The sequence below is a fragment of the Nerophis ophidion genome, linkage group LG29 (genome assembly GCF_033978795.1).
Source record: "Nerophis ophidion isolate RoL-2023_Sa linkage group LG29, RoL_Noph_v1.0, whole genome shotgun sequence".
Classification (NCBI taxonomy): domain Eukaryota; kingdom Metazoa; phylum Chordata; class Actinopteri; order Syngnathiformes; family Syngnathidae; genus Nerophis; species Nerophis ophidion.
Genome location: NC_084639.1, coordinates 21,342,697 through 21,356,381, shown reverse-complemented (window position 1 = coordinate 21,356,381; position 13,685 = coordinate 21,342,697). Strand labels below are relative to the sequence as shown.

Here is a 13,685-nt window from a genome sequence, read left to right as displayed (position 1 = left end):
ACCGTGCCCCGGCGGGGGGGTGGGGGTTTATTTTATTTTTTATTTTATTTTTTTATTTTTTTAAGTCATTAAAAAGGGAGGTTTCAGTGTGTTTTTTATGTTGATTTAATAAATAAATAAAAATAAAATAATAATAATAATAATGATATAAAATTCTTCTACAGCCTGCCGCGGCCCGGTGGTTGGGGACCGCTGGTCTACATAACATGTAATGGTTGTTCTTTGGTCAAAATATTGCATAGATGATTTTTGTGGTATCTACGTGCTTCCACTTCGATAGCACCTTGTACCGGTCAATCTTTGTTGTAATTGTTAGCGCTTCCATAGCAAGACTACAGACAGATATAATTTAAAACTACACGCTACGTTTTATTAGAAATTGCAACAGCAGAGGATGAAGTGCGAGCCAGTCCGTGTCGAGAAAAAGGAGGAAGTTATTAGTCCCGACCATATATGGGTAATCAGAGAAAAAGAAGGAAGTTATTAGTCCCGACCATATATGGGTAATCAGCTGACGTCGTACTTGGTAGATAAACATCGCAAATTCCAAACGGCAAGTTTGGAGGACGTATGACGGGAGGCAAGCCTTTTTTTTTACAAATATCTTCGTCATGTCTCCGTGGTTTCAATTCATATTTTCGAGACTCTGGAGGTCTTGCACCAGGTTCTTTGTACCAGCAATCATCGACATGCCAGGCTCTTCCATGGGTACAACATTGGTTCATTGGCAGGATTGTGCAAAAGTCGTTTTGTGCTATTTAGCTATTGTCTTTAGTCTCAGTCGAGCACATGAATGGTTTCTCTCCAGAGTGTCGTCTGTCTTCCTCTCTCGCTCTCGTTCGTGTCGGTGCTTCACCAACCGCCATCAACAACTCCCCCTACTCCATCCCGGCTGCCGCCTTTAACAGAGCGACAGGTGATTAGATAAACGTACCATCTACCTACCTGTCGCTGATCTCGAAGCCGGTCCTGGCACATCCCGCTTCGCTGCAGGTCCGCAGGCCACGCCCCACAGGGACTTATGCACATCCCAAATACACACAAAGATGTCACTGTAAAGACAATATGAGTTCATTCCAGTCAGTTGATAATAAATACTGATTAACATATTTCATATCTAAGTTTGTTCTCTGATAACCGTATTTTCTGGACTATAAGGTGCAACTAAAATCTTTTTTTTTTTCTCAAAACTCAACAGTGCGCCTTATAACATGGTGCGTCTAATCTATGGAATAACACAGGTTGTGTGTACCGACCTCGGAGCTATTTTAATTGGTACATGGTGTAATGATACGTCTGACCAGTAGATGGCAGTCACACATAAGAGATACGTGTGGACTGCAATATGATGGCAGTTACACAGAAGAGATACGTGTTGTCTGCAATATGATGGCAGCCATACATAAGAGATACATGTAGATTGCAATATAATGGCAGTCACACATAAGAGATGCGTGTAGACTGCAATATGATGGCAGTCACACATAAAAGCTACATGTAGACGGCAATATGATGGCAGTCACACATAAAAGCTACATGTAGACTGGAATATGATGGCAGTCACACAAGGGATGCGTGTAGACTGCAATATGCTGGCAGTCACACAACAGATACGTGTAGATTGCAATATGGTGGCAGTCACATATAAGAGATACGTATAAACTGCAATATGATGGCAGTCACACATGAGATATGTGTAACTACAATATGATGGCAGTCACACATAAGAGATAAGTGTAGACTGCAATATGATGGCAGTCACACGCAAGAGATACGTGTAAACTGCAATATGATGGCAGTCACACATAAGAGATACGTGTAGACTGCAATATGATGGCAGTCACACATAAGAGATAAGTGTAGACTGCAATATGATGGCAGTCACACGCAAGAGATACGTGTAAACTGCAATATGATGGCAGTCACACATAAGAGATACGTGTAGACTGCAATGTGATGGCAGTCACACATAAGAGATACGTGTAGACTGCAATATGATGGCAGTCACACATAAGAGATGCGTGTAGACTGCAATATGATGGCAGTCAACATAAGAGATATGTGTAGACTGCAATATGATGGCAGTCACACATAAGAGATACGTGTAGACTGCAATATGATGGCAGTCACATATAGGAGATACGTGTAAACTGCAATATGATGGCAGTCACACATAAGAGATACCTGTAAACTGCAATATGATAGCAGTCACACATGACATACGTGTAGACTACAATATGATGGCAGTCACACATAAGAGATACGTGTAGACTGCAGTATGATGGCTGTCACACGCAAGAGATACGTGTAGACTGCAATATGATGGCAGTCACACATAAGAGATACATGAAGACTGCAATATGACTCAAGTAAACTATACCAACATTTTATGTCTTCCATTGAAAATATAGAACGTTAAACTCGGCGCTCAAAAATCTATCAAAATTTTTCAGTAGGACTTTGGTAAGCTATGAAGCCGTACCGCTAGATGGATTGTACTGAGCTTCAACATAGGGGTATTATTGTGGGGTTTGTATAAGGTAAGACATATTATTTAGCGTTTTATTTCACAATATTATGCAAAAGCAACTTTTCTTACCTTCCAGTACCTGCTGAACTGTATTTAAGATCTGCATAAGTCCTGAAAATTTGCGTGTGTCTGCCTTTGTAGTCTGTGGTGTCTTGACTGCTTTCCCTTGTCTTTTTCCAGGTTTAGAATGGATTTTTCAGTAGAGTTGTTTTTGTTTTGTTTTTTGACAAAGAGTTTCTAGTCCGGGGGTCACCAACCTTTTTGAAAGCAAGAGCTACTTTATGGGTACTGATTAATGCGAAGGACTACCAGTTTGATACACACTTAAATAATTTGCCAGAAATAGCCAATTTGCTCAATTTACCTTTAACTCTGTTATTATTAATAATTAATATTTTTATTTGTGAAAATACTGATCTTTTTAATGATTTCTCACAATAAATATATATTTTTGATGACATTTTTTAAGTAGGTTAAAATCCAATCAGCACTTTGTTAGAATATATAAGAAATTTTTAGAAATATAGATTGGTCCAAAGAGAAATCATTATTTCTTTTAGATTTCCCTGAATTTTTTTTAAAAGAAATTCAAGACTTTTGATTTGATTCTACAGATTTCCTAGATTTTGCCAGAATAATTTTTGGGAATTTTGTCATAAGTTTGAAGAAATATTTCACAAACAATTCTTCGTCAAAAAAACAGAAGCTAAAATGAAGAATGGAGTTAAAATGTATTTATTATTCTTTACAATAAAACAAAAAATACTTTAACATTGATTTAGATTGTCAGGAAAGAAGAGAAAGGAATTTAAAAGGTAAAAAGGTGTTTAATAATCCTAAAATCATTTTGAAGGTTGTATTTTTTTTCTATAAAATTGTCTTTCTGAAAGTTATAAGAAGCATAGTCAAAAAATAAATGAAGTTATTTAAACAAGTGAAGACCGCCTTCCGCCGGATTGTAGCTGAGATAGGCGCCAGCGCCCCCCGTGACCCCAAAAGGGAATAAGCGGTAGAAAATGGATGGATGGATGGAAGACCAAATCTTTAAAATATTTTTGGGGATTTTCAAATTCTATTGGACGTTCGTCTCTCTTAGAATCAAAAATGTCGAGCAAAGCGAGACCAGCTTGCTAGTAAATAAATAAAAATTAAAAACATATTTTGGGAAACATCATTAGTAATTTTTCCTTATTAAGATTAATTTTAGAATTTTGATGACATGTTTTAAATAGGTTAAAATCCAATCTGCATTTTGTTAGAATATATAACAAATTGGCCCAAGCTATATTTCTAACAAAGACAAATCATTATTTCTTCTAGAATTTCCAGAACAAAAAGTTTAAAAGAAATCCAAAATACTTTGAAATAAGATTTCAATTTGATTCTAAAAATTTGCCGGAATATTTTTATTTTTTATTTTAATCATAATAAGTTTGAAGAAATATTTCACAAACATTCTTCTAAAAAACAGAAGCTAAAATGAAGACTTAAATTAAAAATTATTTATTATTTTTTACAATTAAAAATAAATTTACTTGAACATTGATTTAAATTGTCAGGAAAGAATAGGAAGGAATTTAAAAGGTAAAAAGGTATATGTGTTTAAAAACCCTAAAATCATTTTTAAGGTATTTTTTCTCTAAAATTGTCTTTCTGAAAGTCATAAGAGGTAAAAAAAAAAAAAAAAAAAAAATTATTTAAACAAGTGAAGACCAAGTCTTTAAAATATTTTCTTGGATTTTCAAATTCTATGAGTTTTGTCTCTCTTAGAATTAAAAATGTCCAGCAAAGCGAGACCAGCTTGCTAGTAAATTAATACAATTTTAAAAATAAAGGCAGCTCACTGGTAAGTGCTGCTATTTGAGTTATTTTTAGAACAGGGCCAGTGGGCGACTCATCTTGTCCTTAAGGCCGACGGGCACCAGGTTGGTGACCCCTGATCTAGTCGATAAGTGGGCAACACGAATAATCCCTGCTGCTCTGTCTTCTTATACTCTGGAAGACCGTTTTCCTAACAATGTGACGGCGCTAAATCTAATTGTAGAAAGCTGCCACGAATATGTAAATTAATGCATAAAATGGTTATTTTGACAGATCCTCGACTTTTGTATGCATAAATTCATGTTTGTTGTTCAATTAAAAAACGTTTTTAAAATGCATAAAAGAATGTCGGCGCAGACATACATGCTCTTCAGCAATCACACAACAATTGCACGCAGTTTTGCTCTGAAAGCAAGCGAGCTGCTAATGGACAAATAATAGTCTTAAGCCTGTCGCTGGCATGCTGTGATTAATGCATATTAAGTTTTTCTAATTAACTCTTGAAGAAAAAATATGGTGGTCGGTGTCGGGAAGGTTCTATAAGAAAGAAAAACAAACATATGCTCCGCCTCCGTAGCTGCTTTAAATGTACATTTGTGTTGGAGCTACTCATCCCACGCACGGTATATACCAGTGAAGTTGTCACGTTGTGTAAAATGGTAAATAAAACGAGAATGCAAGGATTTGCGAATCCTTTTCAACTTATGTTCAAATTAGACAGCAAAGACAAGATATTTCATGTTCACGCTTTTTGCAAATAATCATAAACTTAGAGTTTAATGGCGGCAACACATTGCAAAAAAGTTGTCCGAGGGGCATTTTTACCACCGTGTTCCTGTAGGCCAGGGGTCAGGAACCTTTTTGGCTGAGAGAGCCAAGAAGCCAAATATTTTAAAATGTATTTCCCTAAGAGCTATATAATATATATTTTTTTACATGCATTTTTGAGTAAAACCAACATTTCTAGAGTATAATAAGTCTGTTATTCCCTGTAATATTGTTATTCTGAAGCTAACTGTGGAGGGGGGTGTGGCCTGCGGGCCTGCAGCAAAGCGGGGCGTTGCCAGGACCGGCCTTGAAATCAGCGACAGGTGCGTAGATGGCCCACCTGGGCCTTGTTTTCTAATCCCCTGTCGCTATGTTATAAGCAGCAGCCAGGAGGAGAGACGGGGTTGGGGCTGGAGCCAGAGCGCGAGCGAGAACGAAAGAGAAGAAGACAATTGCTGGAAAGCGACTGAGAGACTTATTGAAAAATAAAACAATATTGTAACCCTGAAACGGGCTCTCATGTCGGTGTTTGGTGGTCTGAAGAACCCAAGACCCACACTAATCAATAATAAATAAATAACTTTTCACCATTAACGCAATTTCTTGAACAGGTGCGCTAGAAAACGGATGGATGGATTAAAATACGTTTTGAACGTTATTTTTAACGCTGTGATTACAAGCGGAATTATTCATTACTTAGCGTGTTAAGAAGCAATGTCAGCTCGGATTTATCTGAGAGCCAGATGCAGTCATCAAAAGAGCCACATCTGGCTCTAGAGCCATAGGTTCCCTACCTCTGCTGTAGGCCCAAAGAGTTCCAGTTTTTTCTCATCACTCCATAGAACAATTTCCCAAAACCTTTTGGGGTTTGTCCAGATGATTTTTGGCATATTGGAGTTTATTTTCTTGTGCCTGGTAGTCAGAAGTGGGGTGCGCCTGGGAGTTCTGGCATGGAGGCCTTCATCTTATTGTCCGGGACGAAACCTGCGTTCCCCGCTCTGCAATGTCCTGTTGTAGTTCCTCAGCTGTTACCCGGGGGTTTTTCACCACTGTACACTTCAAATACCGGACAGAAGTTGTACACAGCATCCTCTTTCTACCACGCCCAGGTTGTGTTTCCACTAAACTTGCGAATTATGCTCCCAACTGTGTCTCTTGGAATGTGTGATGTCTTTGCTATTTTCTTATATCCATATCCTTTCTTATGAAGAGAAATGACCTCCTCTCTTGACTTCTTTGACCACTCCCTGGACTTCACCATGTGGCAAATACACCATTGACCATCTACAAGAAGCTGAGCGTCACAGTCTTTTTCAATCAGTTTAATTGTTGCTCGTTATGGTTCTATTTACATCTACAGGTGTTTTCAACACCTGATTAAAATTCTGTTCTTAAAAGTTGTGATCTTCAAGGGGTTGGATAATTTTGTCAATGAGATATTAAGAGAAATGACACTGTTTGGTATGTTACAAAATACAATGTTGTAATTCAAGTTGCATTTGTCTATTTAATGCATCTTTATTTGATATGACTATAAACAAAATACGGAATAAATGTCCAACTTGCTAAAACAGCAAAATTGTGTGGGGGTTGAATAATTTTGATCCCAACTGTACATGGCCTTTCCTTTTAACAACACTCAGTAAAGGTTTGGGAACTGAGGAGACATTTTTTTGAAGTGGAACTAATTCCCATTTTGCTTGATGTAAAGCTTAGGTTGTTCAACAGCTATTTTAGGCTTCACATTTTCAATGGGAGACCGGTCTGGACTACAGGCAGGCCAGTCTAGTACCCGCACTCTTTTACTATGAAGCCAGGCTGTTGTTACACGTGGCTAGGCATTGTTTTGTTGAAAATAAGCAGGGGCGTCCGTGATAACGTTGCTTGGATGGCAACATATGTTGTTCCAAATCCTGTATGTACCTTTCAGCATTAATGGTGCCTTCACAGATGGGCTTGGGCACTAATACACCCCCATACCATCACAGATGCTGGCTTTCCAACTTTGCGCCTGGAAAAGTCCAGATTTAGTTTTTCTCCTTTGTCCCGGAAGACACGACGTCCACAGATTTCCCCCAAAAATTTGAAATGTGGACTCGTCAGACCACGGAAGACTATTCCACTTTGCATCAGTGCATCTCAGATGAGCTCGGGCCCAGCGAAGCGTTTCTGGGTGTTGTTGATAAATAGCTGTGGCTTGGCATAGTAGGGTTTTAACTTGCACTTACAGATGTAGCGACAAACTGTAGTTACTGACTTACTTAAGTTCAAATTTGAATGATAATAAAATTAAGTTTAAGTGTCATATATATATATATATATATATACGGACACGGACATGTTGCACTGCCACACTATTTAAAAAAACAGTGAAACAGTGGAGATAACGAAAACTATTATCTTCCCTTTCCCAGGAGGAGTTGTGTCCTGTCTCAGAAGATGACATCATCCAGCAGTGTGTGTGGTCCTCAGCGGTCAACGTTAAAGACAAATTTATTTATGCCACACAGCCGACCTTGGATCGAGTGCTCATTGTGGACATCCAGTCCCAGAAGGCTATTCAGGTAACTTTATTCATTCTTACTTCCTCTCTGTCGTGTTTAAACCCACTCACTGCAAAAAAAAAACACAGTACGTACAGTATAAAGTATTCACTACTGTATATTACTTATAAAAAGGTGATAGATCAACTTTCTCTCCATAAACAAGCTAAAATAACAACACACATATACAGAAGTCTCAAAAATCCTTCACTTTAACGACCATGTTGCCAGAATGGTAAACATTCAAAAGGTCAAATCCACTTACCTTAACATCGGCAAAAGAGCAGACGGAGTGATCAGGGAAGGGGCCGTGTGTGTGTACACTTGAAAAAGGCGCCGTTGAACAAGAGACAGTGTCTTCTGCACCAGTATGAAAAAAGTTTTCTTTGGCATCTTTTTCCCGAAAAGTCCGGTCTCATCACAATTAAAACTTGCTTCCATATACGCTGGTTAGGAACCTTTTTTGAGTTGCCGTATTTTTCTGACTATAAAGCGCACTTAAAATATTTTAATTTTCTCAAAAAATCCGGTGCGCCTAATGTACGGCATAATTCTGGTTGTGCTTACCGTCCTTGGAGCATTTTATTGGGTACATGGTGTAATGATTAATGTGGCTAGAAGATGGCAGTGACACATAAGAGAAACGTGTAGACTGCAATATGATCGCAGTCACACATAAGAGATTCGTGTAGACTGCAATCTGATGGCAGTCACACATAGGAGATACGTGTAGACTGCAATATGATGGCAGTCACACATAAGAGATATGTGTAGACTGCAATATGGTGGGATTCACATAAAAGAGATACGTGTCGAGGACAATATGATGGCAATCACACATAAGAGATATGTGTAGACCGCAAATAGACTGCAGTCACACATAAGAGATATGTGTAAATTGCAATATGATGGCAGTCACGCATAAAAGATACATGTAGACTAAAAGATACATGTAGACTACAATATGATGGCAGTCACACATAAGAAATATGTGTAGACTGCACTATGATGGCAGTCACGCATAAAAGATACATGTAGACTACAATATGATGGCAGTCACACATAAGAAGTATGTGTAGACAGCAATATGATGGCAGTCAAACAAGAGATACGTGTAGACTGCAATTTGATGGCAGTCACACATAAAAGATACGTGTAGACTGCAATATGAGGGCAGTCACACAAGAGATACGTATAGACTGCAATATGATGGCAGTCTCACATAAGAGATACATATAGACTGCAATATGATGGCAGTCACACATAAGAATATGTGTAGACTGCAATATGATGGCAGTCAGACATAAGAGATATCTGTATACTGCACTATGATGGCAGTCACACATAAGAGATACATGTCTACTGCAATGTGATGGCAGTCACACATGAGAGATATGTGTGGACTGCAATATGATGGCAGTTGCACATAAAATACGTGTAGACTGCAATAAGATGGCAGTCGCACATAAAATACGTGTAGACTGCAATATGAGGGCAGTCACACATAAGTGATAAATGTAGACTGCACTATGTTGGCAGTCACACAAGAGATATGTGTAGACTGCAATATGATGGCAGTCACACATAAGAGATACGTGTAAACTCAAATATGATGGCAGTCGCACATCAAATATGTGTAGACTGCAATATGATGGCTTTCGCACATAAGAGATATGTGTAGACTGCAATATGATGGTAGTCACACATAAGAATGTGTGTAGACTGCCAAATGATGGCAGTCACACACGAAATACATTTAGACTGCAATATGACTCAAGTAAACAACACTAACATTTTATATGTTCCATTGAAAATTCAGAACATTACACACGGGGCTCAAAAATATACCAAAATGTTTTAGTAGGACTTTGGTAAGCTATGAAGCCACACCACTTGATGGATTGTACTGTGCTTCAACATAGGAGTATTATTATGATGTGTGTATAAGGTAAGACATATTATCCGGCCTTTTGTTTCGCAATATTATGCAAAAGCAACTTTTCTTACCTTCTGGTACCTGCTGATCTGTGTTTGGGATCTGCATAAATCCTGAAAATTTAGAAAAGAAAATCTTAATATGACCCCTTTAATGTGCCTTATAATCCGGTGCACCTTTTGTATGAAAAAAGACCTAAGTAGACCCTTTCATCGACAGTACGCATTATTATCCGGCCCGCCCTATGGTCCGGAAAACACGTGCACAGTCTTTTAAATTCGCTTTTCGGAGCATCTTGACTGGCGTCCGCGTCGATGATGTCACTTGCAACTCGGGCATCCTCCGTTGTTTGCCTCGCCGCTGATGGCTCATCCCAGTCACCTTGAGACGGTTACCTAGCAACCCAGCACCGATTTGCTAACATGAAGGGGGTTTACAGACTTTCTTCATCACGCACTCGGGGAAAATCCATGGTTGAAGAGCAGAATTCACAAACAGCAAGAAACAGAAGGACAGTAAACTATGAGTAGAATGAAAGTGTAAAAAGTAGGAAACTATTGCAAAAATATGACTATTATATGCAAATTACAGTATTGTGTGCAGTGGGTGACTGATACTACTTTTCCAATTCTGATTCGATATCGTAGCCTTGAGAATTGGTTGATACTAAAAAAAATATTAGCACACATCTTTTAAACTTGTATTATTTAGTAGTGTGGAATGATAGAAAATGACTCATTTAGAAAAACAGACTTTTTGATTCATTTATTTTTTTATTTTTATATTAATCAGTCCAACAAAATAACACACAATGATACCATAATGACACAATTCCATATCCAAAACCCGGCACAGCAACATTCAGAATAGAAATCATCCACGCAATTGAGAGGAAACACACAAACATGACCCAAAATAATCCAAAAGTAGTCCGAAAAAAATTAACATAACCATATTAATATTAATTCGTATCAATTAATCGTATCATTAACAATGATTCCAACATAGCAGTGTTAATAAATCCATTATTGACATCATCATCACAGCCATTTGTAAAAACAAATATAAAAACATAAAAAAAAAATGAACAATAAAACACACATTATTAAATTGTCGGAAATAAATGTACATTTTAAGTTAAAGTGGAGTGGTAATTGTTTTTTTTATGCCACCGAGTGGCCACAGTACTTAATTAATGAAGTAAGTCGAACGATGCGGACACGTTTGTTACTGGCGAACTTGCCAACCTCGAGACCCCCGATTTCGGGAGGTGGGAGGCGTGGTCGGGGGCGTGGTTAAGAGGGGAGGAGTATATTTACAGCTATCCATCCATCCATTTTCCTACCGCTTATTCTCTTTGGGTTCTTGGGGGCGCTGGTGCCTATCTAAGCTACAACCGGGCGGAAGGCGGGTTACACCCTGGACAAGTCGCCACCTCATCGCAGTATGTGTAGAAATCTTTATAATTGAATCACTTGTTTCTTTTTCAACAAGTTTTTTGTTATTTTTATATATTTTTTTCCAAATAGCTCAAGAAAGACCACTACAATTTAATAAATCAGAAACTGATGACATAGTGCTGTATTTTACTTCATTATTTATCTTTTTTTTTTTTCAACCAAAAATGCTTTGCTCTGATTAGGGGGTACTTGAGTTAAAAAAAAATGTTCACAGGGGGTACATCTCTGAAAAAAGGTTGAGAAGCACTGCTCTAAAGGTTGTCAATGTTTTTGTCACATATGCATGCACAGTAGATGGCAGTATTGTCCTGTTTAAGAGTGTCGCAACATTGCTGTTTACGCCAGACGAACTGCTTTACGGTAAGACGAAAACGTGACTGCTGTTGTTGTGTGTTGTTGCCGCGCTGGGAGGACGTTAATGAGACTGCCTGACAATAAACCCACGTAAGAAACCAAGAACTCGCCCTTGATCATTCTAAAGTTATAACGTCATTTGGCAGGCACTCTGTTGTGGGAAAGCGTAGGTGAAAACAGGCGGTCGACACGTCACTCGGGTCCAGATGGACGAGGAGGGGGCGTGGCCTCCAGCTCCGCCTGAATTGCGGTAGATTTTCGGGAGAGGCGCTGATTTTTGGGTGTCGCAAGTATGGTTACTGGATACTGTATAAAACACACCTGCCTTGGAGACGTATGTAGAAGTAATATGCAACTATAATTATTTGATACTTTTTTTTATTTTATTTATAAAGGTGCTGTTTTGGGCTGCAATATTGTTTAATTAAGGACACTTAGTGCGTTTGTCAAGCTTGTGCGCTTTGCTGTTGTGTAGCTGCTACCTTCTAGTAGCCTATAGTGTAATATGTTTACCTATGACTTGACTAAAATAGAAGAAAATACCAAGTTTGTGTTCTTATTGGGTATATGTCCACATTCCTGAGTGGACCTGGCGTGACCGGAAGAGTGGGGGTAATCACTTTGGCACTTTCCATCATTTTTAGCAGACCGCATTGCAATCTACGTAGAAACTGAGGATGTGGTTAAAGTTGGGATTGCCACTAAATACATTTATAGTTATTAAGTAGACAATACCTCCTCTTGTTATGGGACATTCAACCTCCACTGTTGCCATTTGTAATATAAAGTAGTGTAAAAGTCTTACTTATATTTGTCAGTAAACTCGCCATGAAAGCACTAAAACATACCGGTGTTGTGAGTATTCATTATCCACCTGAGGAACTTTAGTTATTAGAGAATTCCGGTCGGACGGTTTTTCACGTTGTCGTTGTTCCACCGGTTGGTAGAGCGGCCCTGCCAGAAACTTGAGGGTTCCAGGTTCGATTCCCGCATCCGCCATCCTAGTCACTGCCGTTGTGTCCTTGGGCAAGACACTTTAACCACCTGCTCCCGGTGACACCCACACGGGTTTGAATGTAACTTAGATATTGGGTTTCCCTATGTCAGGGGTCACCAACCTTTTTGAAACCAAGAGCTACTTCTTGGGTACTGATTAATGAGAAGGGCTACCAGTTGGATACACACTTAAATAAATTGCCAGAAATAGCCAATTTGCTCATTTTACCTTTGATAAATAAATCTAAATATATATTAAAAAAAAGGATATTTCTGTCTGTCATTCCGTCATACATTTTTTTTTTTCCTTTTACGGAAGGTTTTTTGTAGAGAAGAAATGATGAAAAAAAACACTTAATTGAACGCTTTAAAAGAGGAGAAAACCCGAAAAAAAGGAAAATTAAATTTTGAAACATAATTTATATTTAATTTCAAGTGTTTAAAATTCAAAATTCAACCGGACAAAAAATGAAGAGAAAAAATAGCTAATTCGAATCTTTTTGAAAACCAATAATAATAATTTTGGAACATCATTAATAATTTTTCTTGATTAAGATTAATTTTAAAATGTTGATGATATGTTTTAAATAGGTTAAAATCCAAATCTGCTTTTTGTTAGAATATAAATACTAATTGGACCAAGCTATATTTTTAACAAGATTTTCCAGAACAAATTTTTTAAAATAAATTCAAAATACTTTGAAATAAGATTTAAATTTGATTCAAAAGATTTTCTAGATTTGACAAAATATTTTTTTTAGATTTTAATCATCATAAGTTTGAAGAAATATTTCACACATATTCTTCGTCGAAAAAAAAGAAGCTAAAATGAAGAATTCAATTAAAATGTATTTATTATTCTTTACAATTAAAAAAAAGACATTTACTTGAACATTGATTTAAATTGTCGGGAAAGAAGAGGAAGGAATTTAAAAAGTAAAAAGGTATATGTGTTTAAAAATCCTAAAATCATTTTTAAGGTTTTATTTTTTCTCTAAAATTGTCTTTCGGAAAGTTATAAGAAGCAAAGTAAAAAAAAACAAATGAGTTTATTTAAACAAGTGAAGACCAAGTCTTTAAAATATTTTCTTGGATTTTCAAATTCTATTTGAGTTTTGTCTCTCTTAGAATTAAAAATGTCGAGCAAAGCGAGACCAGCTTGCTAGTAAATAAATACAATTTGAAAAATAGAGGCAGTTCACTGGTAAGTGCTGCTATTTGAGCTATTTTTAGAACAGGCCAGCGGGCGACTCATCTGGTCCTTACTGGTGTTGGTG

General features: G+C 37.5%; 1 protein-coding gene across 4 annotated transcripts in view; it reads left to right on the top strand.

Annotated features, from left to right (window-relative positions):
- Nucleotides 1–13,685, top strand: part of fstl5 (follistatin-like 5) — a 465,215-nt gene that overhangs the window by 401,611 nt on the left and 49,919 nt on the right. For all 4 annotated transcript variants that reach the window (XM_061891749.1, XM_061891746.1, XM_061891747.1 and 1 more), the window contains exon 13: nucleotides 7,534–7,683. In XM_061891749.1, coding sequence (XP_061747733.1) covers nucleotides 7,534–7,683 — 150 coding nt within the window. The remainder of the gene's footprint in view (nucleotides 1–7,533; nucleotides 7,684–13,685) is intronic.